The sequence below is a fragment of the Meriones unguiculatus genome, chromosome 1 (genome assembly GCF_030254825.1).
Source record: "Meriones unguiculatus strain TT.TT164.6M chromosome 1, Bangor_MerUng_6.1, whole genome shotgun sequence".
Lineage (NCBI taxonomy): Eukaryota > Metazoa > Chordata > Mammalia > Rodentia > Muridae > Meriones > Meriones unguiculatus.
Genome location: NC_083349.1, coordinates 54,745,659 through 54,757,789, shown reverse-complemented (window position 1 = coordinate 54,757,789; position 12,131 = coordinate 54,745,659). Strand labels below are relative to the sequence as shown.

The window sequence follows — 12,131 nt, the reverse complement described above, 5'->3', positions numbered from 1 at the left end:
CTAACTAAAAGGCAGAGAGACACCACCCAAATCAACAAAATCAGAAATGAAAAGGGGGACATAACTACAGACACTGAGGAAATCCAAACAATCATTAGGACTTACTTCAAAAGTCTATATGCCACAAAATTTGGAAATCTAAATGAAATCGACAATTTTCTCGATCAATTTGACTTACCAAAGCTGAATCAGGAACAGGTAAATCAATTAAATAGTCCTATATCCCCCAAAGAAATAGAAGCGGTCATCAAAAGAAAAAAAAAAAAAAAAAAGCCCAGGATCAGATGGCTTCAGCGCAGAATTCTACCAGACCTTCAAAGAAGAGCTAACTCCAATTCTTTTCAAACTATTATACAAAATAGAAACAGAAGGAACCTTACTAAACTCATTCTATGAAGCCACAGTCACCTTGGTACCTAAACCTCACAAAGACTCAACAAAGAAAGAGAATTTCAGGCTAATCTCCCTTATGAACATTGATGCAAAAATACTTAACAAAATACTTGCAAACCGAATACAAGAACACATCAAAGATATGATCCACTATGACCAAGTAGGCTTCATCCCAGGTATGCAGGGGTGGTTCAATATACGGAAATCCATTAATGTGTTCCACCATATTAACAAACTGAAAGAAAAAAAAACCACATGATAATCTCCCTAGATGCTGAAAAAGCATTTGACAAAATCCAACATCCATTCATGTTTAAAGTATTGGAGAGATCAGGGATACAAGGCACATATCTAAACATAGTAAAGGCGATATACAGCAAGCCTATAGCCAACATCAAACTGAACAGAGAGAAACTTAAAGCAATCCCACTGAAATCAGGGACAAGACAAGGCTGCCCACTCTACCCATATCTCTTCAACATAGTTCTGGAAGTCCTTGCTAGAGCAATAAGACAGTTGAAGGAGATCAAGGGGATACAAATTGGAAAGGAAGAAGTAAAATTATCACTATTTGCAGATGATATGATAGTATACATGAGTGACCCCAAAAACTCTACCAGGGAACTCCTACAGCTGATAAACACCTTCAGCAAAGTGGCCGGATACAAAATTAACTCAAATAAATCAGTAGCCCTCCTGTATACAAAAGACAAAAGGGCTGAGAAAGAAATTAGGGAAACAACACCCTTCAAAATAGCCACAAATGACATAAAGTACCTTGGTGTAACCCTAACCAAGCAAGTCAAAGACTTGTATGAAAAAAATTTCAAGTCTCTGAAGAAAGAATTAAAAGATATGAGAAGATAGAAAGATCTCGCATGCTCATGGCATGGCAGGATTAACATAGTAAAAATGGCCATCTTACCAAAAGCAATCTACAGATTTAATGCAATTCCCATCAAATTGCCAACACAATTCTTTACAGACCTGGAAAGAAAAATTCTCAACTTCATATGGAATAACAAGAAACCCAGAATTGCTAAAACAATCCTCTACAATAAAAGATCTTCTGGAGGTATCTCCATCCATGATCTCAAGCTGTACTATAGAGCAACAGTTATAAAAACTGCATGGTGCTGGCATAGAAACAGAATGGTGGATCAATGGAACCGAACAGAAGACCCAGAAATAAACCCATACACTTATGGACACCTGATTTTTGACAAAGATGCCAAAACCATACAATGGAAAAAAGGTACCATCTTCAACAAATGGTGCTGGTCCAACTGAATGTCTACATGTAGAAAAATGCAAATAGATCCATACTTATCACCCTGCACAAAACTGAAGTCCAAGTGGATCAAAGACCTCAACATAAAACCAGACACATTAAATCGGCTAGAAAAATAGTGGGGAGTACCCTAGAACTCATTGGTACAGGAGAAAACTTCCTGAACAGAACACCAACAGCACAGGCTCTAAGATCAACAATCAATAAATGGGACCACATGAAAATGAAAAGCTTCTGTAAAGGAAAGGACACAGTCATCAAAACAAAGCAACTACCTACAGATTGAGAAAGAATCATCACCAACCCTTTATCTGATAGAGGACTCATATCCAGAATATATAAAGAACTAAAGAAGCTGAAAAGTAGCAAACCAAGTAATCCACTTAAAAATGGGAAACAGACCCAGAGAAGAGCATGTCTGATTGCATGCGGGTTGATGCCCCAGGTCCCGCCTCTGAGAAAAAGATATCGGACGGTCTGATGCTCTTTGGGTGGATGACACCTAAATGAACATCTGTACAAAGTCCCAATTTATTTCTAATATCAGAGATCAGACCTCTACTCTTGCCTGATGCGTCTAAAACAAAAAGGGGGAACTGTAGAGAGCTGCGGAATGCTATGCCTTAAAGATGGAGCTGGTTTCTGCCTTCCACCTTCCCGATGGTGAGTGCTCTCTGTCACGAACAACTCCACATTTGGCTAAGGCCGAGGATCTGGCTTGCTTCCATGTATGTGGACCTATCTGCATTGCCCCCGTGGCACGCCTGGGTTGGCTACCCAGAGGCTATTTAAGCTGTGGGCTGGCTTTCCCCGGGGTCCGAGGATTGTTCAATGTTCCTGAATAAACTGCATTGAAAAAAAAAAAAAAAGAAAAAAAAAATGGGGAACAGAGCTAAACAGAGAATTCTCTGTAGAGGAATATCGAATGGTAGAGAAGCACTTAATGAAATGCTCAACCTCATTAACCATTAGGGAAATGCAAATCCAAACACCCCTGAGATTTCACCTTACACCCACCAGAATGGCCAAGATGAAAAACTCAAGTGACAACACATGCTGGAGAGGCTGTGGAAAAAGGGGAACCCTCCTCAGCAATGAAAAATAAGGAAATCATGAAATTTGCAGGTAAATGGTGGGACCTGGACAGGATCATCCTGAGTGAGCTCTACCAGAAATAGAAAGACACACATGGTATATACTCACTCATATAAACATACAACACTTATGTTGTATGTTTAAACCCACTAAAATCTGTACATCTAAGCACACTAAGCAAAAGAGAGGACCTTAACTAAAATGTTCAATCCCCATCCTGAAAGGCAAAGAGGATGGACATCAGAAGAAGAATATAACAGGAAACAACCTAGGAACCTGCTACAGAGGGCCTCTGAAAGCCTCTGCCATGCAGACTGTGAAAGCAGATACTGAGCCTGATGGCCAAATGATGGGCAGAGTGAATGGAATTTTATATAAGAAGTGGGAAATAGTAAGAGCTGGAGAGGACAGGAACTCCACAAGGAGAGCAACAGAACAAGAAAATTTGAACACAGGGAACTTCCCAGAGACTCATACTCCAACTAAGGACTCTTCGTGGAGATAACCTAGAACCCTGACAATGCAGCCATTTCTGATGAGAACTGATAGACTAAGATCAGAAAGAAGGAGAGGAGGACCTCCCCTATTAGTGGACTTGGGGAGGGGCATGCATGTAGAAAGGGGGGAAGGGTAGGACCTGTAGGGGAGGAGGAAGGGGCTTATGGGGGGGATACAAAATGAATAAAGTGTAATTAATAAAAGTTAAATAAAAAAATAAATGCTCAACATCATTAGCTGTTAGGGAAATGCAAATCAAAACAACCCTGAGATTTCACCTTACACCCATGAGAATGGCCAAGATGAAAAACTCAAGTGACAACACATGCTGGAGAGGCTGTGGAAAAAGGGGACTCTCCTCCACAGCTGGTGGGAATGTAAACTTGTACAACCACTCTGGAAAGCAATCTGGTGCTTTCTCAGATAACTAGGAATAGTGCCTCCTCAAGATCTAGCCATACCACTCCTAGGCGTATATCCAAAAGAGGTTCAATTACACAATAAGGACATTTGCTCAACCATGTTTGTAGCAGCTTTATTTGTAAAAGTCGGAAGCTGGAAACAGCCCAGATGCCCCTCAACTGAAGAATGGATGCAGAAATTGTGGTACATCTACACAATGGAGTATTACTCTGCAATGAAAAATAAGGAAATCATGAAATTTGCAGGTAAATGGTGGGACCTGGACAGGATCATCCTAAGTGAGCTGTCCCAGAAGCAGAAAGACACACATGGTATATACTCACTCATATAGACATATAACATAGGATAAACCTACTAAAATCTGTACATCTAAAGAAACTAATCAAGAGAGAGGACCTTGACTAAAATGCTCAATCCCCATCCTGAAAGGCAAAGAGGATGGCCATCAGAAGAAGAAGAAAGCAGGAAATAAGCCAGGAACCTGCCACAGAGGGCCCCCGAAAGACTGCCCTGCAGACTACAAAGCAGATGCTGAGACTTATCGCCAACTCTTGGGCAGTGTACATGGAATCTTATGTAATAAGTGGGAAATAGTAAGATCTGGAGATTACAGAAACTCCACAAGGAGAGCAACAGAACCAAAAAATTTGAACACAGGGGTCTTCCCAGAGACTCATGCTCCAACCAAGTACCAGGCATGGAGATAACCTAGAACCCTTGCACAGATGTAGCCCATTGCAGTTTAGTGTCCAAGTGGGTTACATTGTAATGGGAAGAGGGACTGCCTCTTACATGAACTGACTGGCTTGCTCTTTGATCACCTCCCCCTGAGAGGGAGCAACCTTACCAGGCTACAGAAGATGACAATGCAGCCACTCCTGAGGAGATCTGATTGACTAAGATCAGAAGGAAGGAGAGGAGGACCTCCTCCATTAGTGGACTTGGGGAGGGGAATGTGTGAAGAAAGGGAAGAGAGGGTGTGGTGGGGAGGGGAGGAGGGAGAGACTTACGGGGGGATACAAAGTGCATAAAGTGTAATTAATAATAAAAAAAGAAACACATGTTCAGATGTTTCTAGATGAACAACTCAGAAAAGTTGGAGGTAGACATAACATGAAGACACATCAATGATGAATAACTTCATTGTGGCTGTCATCCTTGTAAATGAAGTTTGATAGAGCTGAAGGAGAAAGTATGGAAACAAGCTGCACTTAGAGGAACATCCAAAAATTTACACAAGATCAAGAAGACAGAAAGCAAAGCAAATCTTGGTATACTAAGAGCAGGTTTAGATGTCAGCTTACTCTGTCAGAGAGACACAGCAAAGTCTAGAAAGACAGAAATCACTGTAATTACTAACAATGTGGAGTTTGGAGAATGGTTGTTAATAGCTGTGGTATGTTTTGCTGAGTTATGCCACTTCTCAAAACTAGATAGCTGATTAGGCACAATGTCTGTAAATGTACTTCATACCACTACAGTGAGTCCAAAATGTAGTGACTATCATTAGATGTTGATTTTATCTCTGTTTTGAAAATGGCACAACCCCCTAAAATCATTGAGAAAATTAAGTGCAATTTTCACATGAATCCCCACTGGCTTCTTTTTAAAAACTGCTGTTGTATCTTAATTCAAATGGAAAATAAAGGATCCCCTACGTGGTGAAATCTTTTAGAGGACATCTGTGATAGACTCCCATCCTGTTCCCTCTCTTCTGCCTCTTCCAGTGTCTGTCCTATTTTCCCTTCTGAATGAGAATTAAACATCTTCCCTAGAGTCCTCCTTGTTGTTTAGCTTCTTTAGGTCTGTAGATTTTAGTATGTTTATCCTATATTATATAACTAGTATCCACTTATAAGTGAGTATATACCATGTATATCTTTCTGCTTCTGGGTTACCTCACTCAGGGTGATCTTTTCTAGTTCCATCCATTTGCCTGCAAATTTCATGGTTTCCGCGTTTTTAATAGCTGAGTAGTATTCCATTGTGTAAATGTACCACAATTTCTGTATCCATTCTTCAGCTGAGGGACGTCTAGGTTGTTTCCAGATTCTGACTATTATGAATAAAGCTGCTATTAACATAGCTGTGCAAAGGTCCTTGCTATATGGCTGAGCATCTTTCGTATATATGCCCAGGAGTGGTATAGTTGGGTCTTGAGATAGCACTATTCCCAGTTTTCTGAGAAAGTGCCAGACTGATTTCCAAAGTGGTTGTACAAGTTTACATTTCCACCAGCAATGGAGGAGGGTCCCCTTTCTCCACACCCTCACCAGTATGTGCTGTTGCTTGAGATTTTGATCTTAGCCATTTTGATGGCTGTGAGATGGAATCTCGGAGTTGTTTTGATTTGCATTTCCCTGATGACTAAGGATGTTGAGCATTTCTTTAAGTGTTTCTCCACTATTTGATATTCCTCTATTGAGAATTCTCTGTTTAGCTCTGCCTCCCCAAGTGCTGGATTACAGGCATAGGCCACCATGTATGGCTGTAATAGTTTTTAAAATGAGAGTGCCACAGAAATTGTAGGGAATCCATGTTTTTCCTTAACTAAAGAATGTCAACAATTAATACTGACAACATACCCAAATAATACCCATCTCTAAACCCACTAGGGAAAATTCATTGGAAATTACACTCAGATCTTTACTCTTTCACCTTCCCACTCTTCCCATGGTACACCTCTTCCAACATCATTTAGTTCTTTTGAATCCCCTGTAGAATCTATCAGTACAAATATGCTAAGATCAATTTTTATATCTGTATTTTAATGTTTATCTAAATTAAATATATATTAATCTGTATTAAAATCTATGCAAGTGACCCACAACTGGGTGACCATGATGCCCGTGTTCATGTTCAGACAAGACAGTTTATAAAGTATGGATAAATTGGAATTTGGCTCACCTTACCTGCCTTTTGTGTTGCCCTATGCTTACTAGATTGCTTTAACTTTTCTTTTTTGTGTGTAATTTAAAGACCAGGGTTCCAATGTGCTCTAATTAAAAATAATGCTCAACTCTTTACAGGCATACTCAAACAAAACTATAAATATTAAATTGTTTTCAAGTGATATTTGTATAATTTTAAACATCACTGGTAAACTAGTAAGTATTCAGTGAACTATAAAAATACTCAATCAATTCAGTAATTGCATAAATGTATACTAACTCTTTACCTGCCTTCGTTTAATTAGGAAAAAATCAATAAAGTCCCGAGGATTTGCAACATCCAATGACTCTTCATGTTCTTTTATTTTCTCCAATAGGTAACTTTTAATATAAGTATGATTTTTTAAAAATGTGTTATAACTTTCTGGACAAAAATTAAGCAGAATGGGGAACATATTGCAAACCTACAAGAAAATGCAAGAATTTAGTAAATAAATACACTGTAATGAAGTAATTAAGATATATTTATATCATATAACTGGTTTATATCATATGACTGATTTGCAGTGATAGGTCAAGATACGTATGAAATTAATCTTAAGTAGATGGTTTATTTGCATATATTGTAACACTATCCTAATAGAAAGATTTGAGGGAGAAATTTCTACCCAAATAATCAAAGATCATATTAATATTTCCACACTCAATATCTTTTTAGTGTAAAGTATGTACGTGTCAGTTCTTTGATAGCTCAATAAACTGTCCTACAAGTTTGAAATATAAATTACTTACATTCATACTTTTCATATGACAGTAGAAATTAAGATGGTTGAGTGACCTGATTTATAAAAGAAATTTATTGCCTGAAGATTTTATTCCTATCAAGCAGCTTTCTACACTAAAAGAGTACATGCCTTAAATAAATTACATGCAAAACTGGCATTTCATGAACATTGTACTTGCCTTATGTAGTGTGCACAAAAGGCTAGTACAGCCTAAGAAAATCCTGGGAGGATGTTTATGATCCACACGGAACAAAATCATTCACCTTGTCACTTCTTCCTGTTATCCTATAACCTAGGATTCTAGCTGATGAACCAAACCACTGGAAACAGCTGAGTATTTCCTGGCAGCTTTCATTGCCGTATATACTCTTTCTTCCTGAAGAGAATAGTCTTTCTATACTAAGATATTCCTTCCTGGTAGTATGATGAGGATGTGTGTAATTGTTGAAAAGAGGCCAATAAATTTGCTCGTAGAAGGATATTTTGAGTGACTGGCCAGCTTTCTAGAAGTGAATAAGTACTTTATCAAAAGAGCCCTGTGGATGTTAGAGGTGAAATCAACTGATAAGAATCTAGCTGGCTAAAGCCATCTTGACATTTTCCCTTCTGTTTATTGTTGTTGTTTGTTTTGTTTCGTTTTTTTTTTTAATGGCAAAGGGTTTACAGTTCACTTCCAAATATTTTTTCCATAATACATTAGTCAGAACTGTGATGTCTGGTCACCTCACTGTTTAGTCCCTATTAAATTTGACCTCTGAGAAACAAAGACCCTAAGTGTATTTTCAGAAAGAACAGATTGTGACTTCACCTGCATCCAGGGGGAGCTCAAAATCTTGGTGTTCTCATTCAGTTTTTCCAGCAAGTTAAGAAAATCCCGATCTTTATAATCAAAACGATTCTGGAAAACAATGGAGCAGATGATATTGCTGGAAGCACAATACAGGATGAAGGTGGGATCACAAGGTAAGCCTGAAAAAAATTGGAAAAAATTATAAAATGCCATTACGTGGAAGCCACTTTTTCTTGGTAACATGGTAATATAATTGAGAAGTTTTAAGGTATATTTGTGCTAAGGGAAATACATGGATTAGTAATGTTTTGGAACCTGAACATGAGACCTATAATCTCATTAGGAAAAAAAAATGCTTTGAGTAGAAAGGAACAAACTGACTCATACATCCATACCTAGATCAAGAAGTAAACAGCTCAGTGTCCAAGTGGGTTCTCTAGTAATGGGAACAGAGGCTCTCTGACATGAAATGAGTGGCCTGCTCTTTGATCACCTCCCTCTGAGGAGTGCAAAGTTATCAGGCCACAGAGGAAAAACACAGCCATTCCTGATGAGACCTGAGAGACTAGACTCAGATGGAAGGGGAGGAGGACCTCCCCTATCAGTGGACTGGGGGAAGAGCATGGGTGGAGAAGAGGAAGGGAGTGTGAGATTGGGAAGGACCGAGGGAGAAGGCTACAGTTGGGATACAAAGTAAATAAACTGTAATTAATAAAAAAAAATAATTAAAAAAATAAAAGAAGTAGACGTCAGATTCTAAACCTGCACTTACCTTTGGTTTTTCTCAGTTCCTCCACAAGGCACTGTGCTTCCTCTTGAACGCGGTCCTCAATGCTCCTTTTCCCCATGCCCAAATTCCTCAGGGTTATGAGTGAGAAACGCCTTATATCTTTCCATATATTTCCATTGCTAAAAATAATGCCTAAAACAATGGGAAGAGACAATAGCGAGTACATCCCAGAGACAGAAGAAGGAGATGGCTGGTGGCAGCCACAAAGTCCCCAAATGTATTTAGGGAGCAAGCACAGTCTCTGCTTTCCATGCTCCAGCTGACAATGGATACTGTCCAGCACACACATAAGCACACGTACACTTACCCAGGCCGTTAAAAATTTTATCGAAAACTGGAATCCTTCCTCTTCCAGAAAACTCCTCCCCACGATCAATCAGGGCTTCCTTCACTGCCTCATAGCCATGCAACACCACAGTGGGTTTCATGCCCAGATACAGTGTGAACACAGGGCCATAGACTTTTGATAACTGAAAGAGAAAGAAAATATGCATATTAGAAAAAGATCACCTCATTCTCTATAGTTTCAAATGCTTTTAGACAGCTAATATTATTGTGTTATGATATTTTTACCCAGAAAAACTAGTTTGAGGTGTATGTACCTTGATTTTTGAGGATTATCACATGTGGAGGACCTATAGTGTGACAGGAAATCACACAAGTGGTTAACACACTGATGACAATAAGATATCACATTAGGCAGGTCTCTTGGTCTTATTTCACAAGGGAACTGAAGGAAGAGAGTCCCACATTCATTTCCAGGACCCTATTGCAGACAAGTAAAGAATCCAAATTGGCACTATCCTTATTAACTATCAGATGCTTGAGTATGCCATGCATGCACATTTCATATGAAATGGACATCAATAAGCATATGACTGCTCCTATGGAAACTGCAGAGCCCTGTGATGAGAATAGAAATCTAAAATATTTGGTCGTCACAAATGAATGCATCCATTTTTTGTCAAGTGTTACAAAATTACAGAGAGCAGGCATCATAGAAGCTGCACCACAGAAAGCAGCATTTGTGGAGAACACATCACCATGAAGCATTCTAGGAACAAGGGACAGGTTTGCAAGTAATAAAAGTAGATTGGGAAGCCCCCGTACATGATGCTCTGACACATTGTTTGTTGCTGTAATTTCCTGTGTGAGCCCATGCCCATAGGTTTTACTTCATTCATGAACCCATTAGTTCTTGAGAGTTGAGCTTCAAAGAATAAGGCATGCCTAAAAATTCTGAATCATTGATTCTGCATTTTTTTTACCCTCAGCCAAAATAATAGGAAATGATTGTAAAATACAGACTTGAAGAAGAATAACTAAATTTCTGTGATTATATTATAAAATGAGGTGACCTAGATGTTCTTCAGCCTGAAACTTTGCTTCTTACTACTTTCCTCACCAGGACTAGAGGGATAATGCAGAAAAGGCAGAAAACATTAGTTTTGTTTTGTTTTTTTTTAAATTCATGAGCATGTTTTACAATATTGTCCTCAGTAATAGGATTTCATTACAAGCAGCAGGACTTGTATCTCCTTAACAAACTACTAGAAAAGCATAAAGCATACTTACATTGGTTAAGGATTGTTGAATATCCTTCACATCTATCTGGAGGAAATTGCCAATAATTGGGAGAGGAGTGGGACCTGGAGGGAGCTTCCCTCTCCCAGAGCTCTGTTTCCAGAGTGAGAGGAGAAGCAGACAGGACAGACTGAGCACCAGGAGCACCAAGACCATGACTGGATCCATGGAGACTCTCCTTACTGACCCAGCTGTGATCAGGCAGCACAGAGCTTTAATAATGCTGCCGCAGATCCAACATGTTGCACTTTGGGGCATTATTGGCTAATCAGCTAGACTCTGTTTAGGCTCTCTTCCAATTAAACTTTGTTCCATTGATAAGGCAAACACTTATCACCTTTTTTTCTTTTTTAAGATTTAGCCATTTGGGGGGTTGTTTTATTTGTCAAGGAATTTGTATGCTTCATCTGGTTTTGGGTATTTTACTCCCAGACTTACTTATTCACTATTTTTCTTTTTGTGATCTTCATATACAGAGGATCCTCTTTCTCCTGAGTATTTTCACTTGGGTATTGTGAACTCCTGGGACAGCTCTAAACTACTTTCAGCTTTGGTTGTACTTGGTCATTTAATTTTTTGATTGCTTTGTTTGTTTACTTTACATACCCAACAGGGCTTCCCCTTACTCATCACTGCTAAGCCCCTCTCTCTCCAACCCACTCCCATTATATACCTCCCTTTCTGTTCTGCGATTGGGAGGCCTCCCGTGGTTATCAACCAGTCTTGTCATGTCATGTTTGAGTAGGACTAGGCACATCTTTTCCTGTTGAAGCTAGATAAGGGAACCCCATTAGGGAAAAGCGATCCAAAAGTAGGCAACAAAGCCAGAGACAGCCCATGCCCCTGCTGTTAAGTGTCCTATGTAAAGAACAAACTTTACTTCTATTATATATGTCTAGAGGGCCTAGTACCTATGCAAGCATGCTATTTGGTTGGTGGTTGAGTCTCTGTGGGCTCAGGTTAATTGATTCTATAGTTTTTCTTGTGATGTCCCTGACCTCCCTGGTGCCTTCAATCCATTCTCCCTTTCTTCCACATTTCCTGAGCTCTGCCTAGTGTTTGGCTGTGGCTGTCTGCATTTCTTTCTATCAGCTGGTGGATGAAGCCTCTCAGAGGACAGTTGTAGTAGGCTCTTGTCTGTAAGGATAGCAGAATATCATTAATAGTGTCAGGGGTGGGCTCACCTTACACATGAGTCAGTCATGCTCTTCCCTCACCTTTTGCTCCATTACTATCCCTGTACAAAATGTAGGCAGGGCAAATTATGGACAGGAGGTTTTGTGGGTAGTTTGGTGGCCTCATCCCTCTGTTGAGGGTCTTTTCTGGCTACAGGTGATGGCTGTTTCAGGTTCCATATCCTCTCTTGCTAGTATTCTTGGCAATTAACCACCCTCATAGATTTCTGGGAGTTTCCCTTATCCTGGTTTTCTAGCTCATCACAGAGATGCTCCCATGCTACATTGATTCCAGTTCTCTCTCACAATTTTCTTTCCCTCTGTCCTCCCCATGCTGAATCCCTACTGCTCCTCCCTCCACTCCCTTTACCATGCTGTTCCCTCCAACCATCCCTACTCAGGACTATTTTATTCCC

At 39.6% G+C, this 12,131-nt stretch overlaps 1 protein-coding gene across 4 annotated transcripts in view; it reads right to left on the bottom strand.

Moving 5' to 3' along the window:
• Positions 1-10,755, bottom strand: part of LOC110540723 (cytochrome P450 2C26-like) — a 74,473-nt gene extending 63,718 nt beyond the window's left edge. For 3 of the 4 annotated variants that reach the window (XM_060389201.1, XM_021627474.2, XM_060389207.1), the window contains exons 1-5: positions 10,532-10,755; positions 9,264-9,426; positions 8,939-9,088; positions 8,185-8,345; positions 6,879-7,055 (exon numbers count right to left, since the gene is read on the bottom strand). In XM_060389201.1, the coding sequence (XP_060245184.1) occupies positions 6,879-7,055; positions 8,185-8,345; positions 8,939-9,088; positions 9,264-9,426; positions 10,532-10,708 (828 nt within the window). In that variant the 5' untranslated portion in view covers positions 10,709-10,755. The remainder of the gene's footprint in view (positions 1-6,878; positions 7,056-8,184; positions 8,346-8,938; positions 9,089-9,263; positions 9,427-10,531) is intronic. The other variant, XM_021627475.2, reaches the window with a different exon arrangement.
• Positions 10,756-12,131: the final 1,376 nt, after the last annotated feature.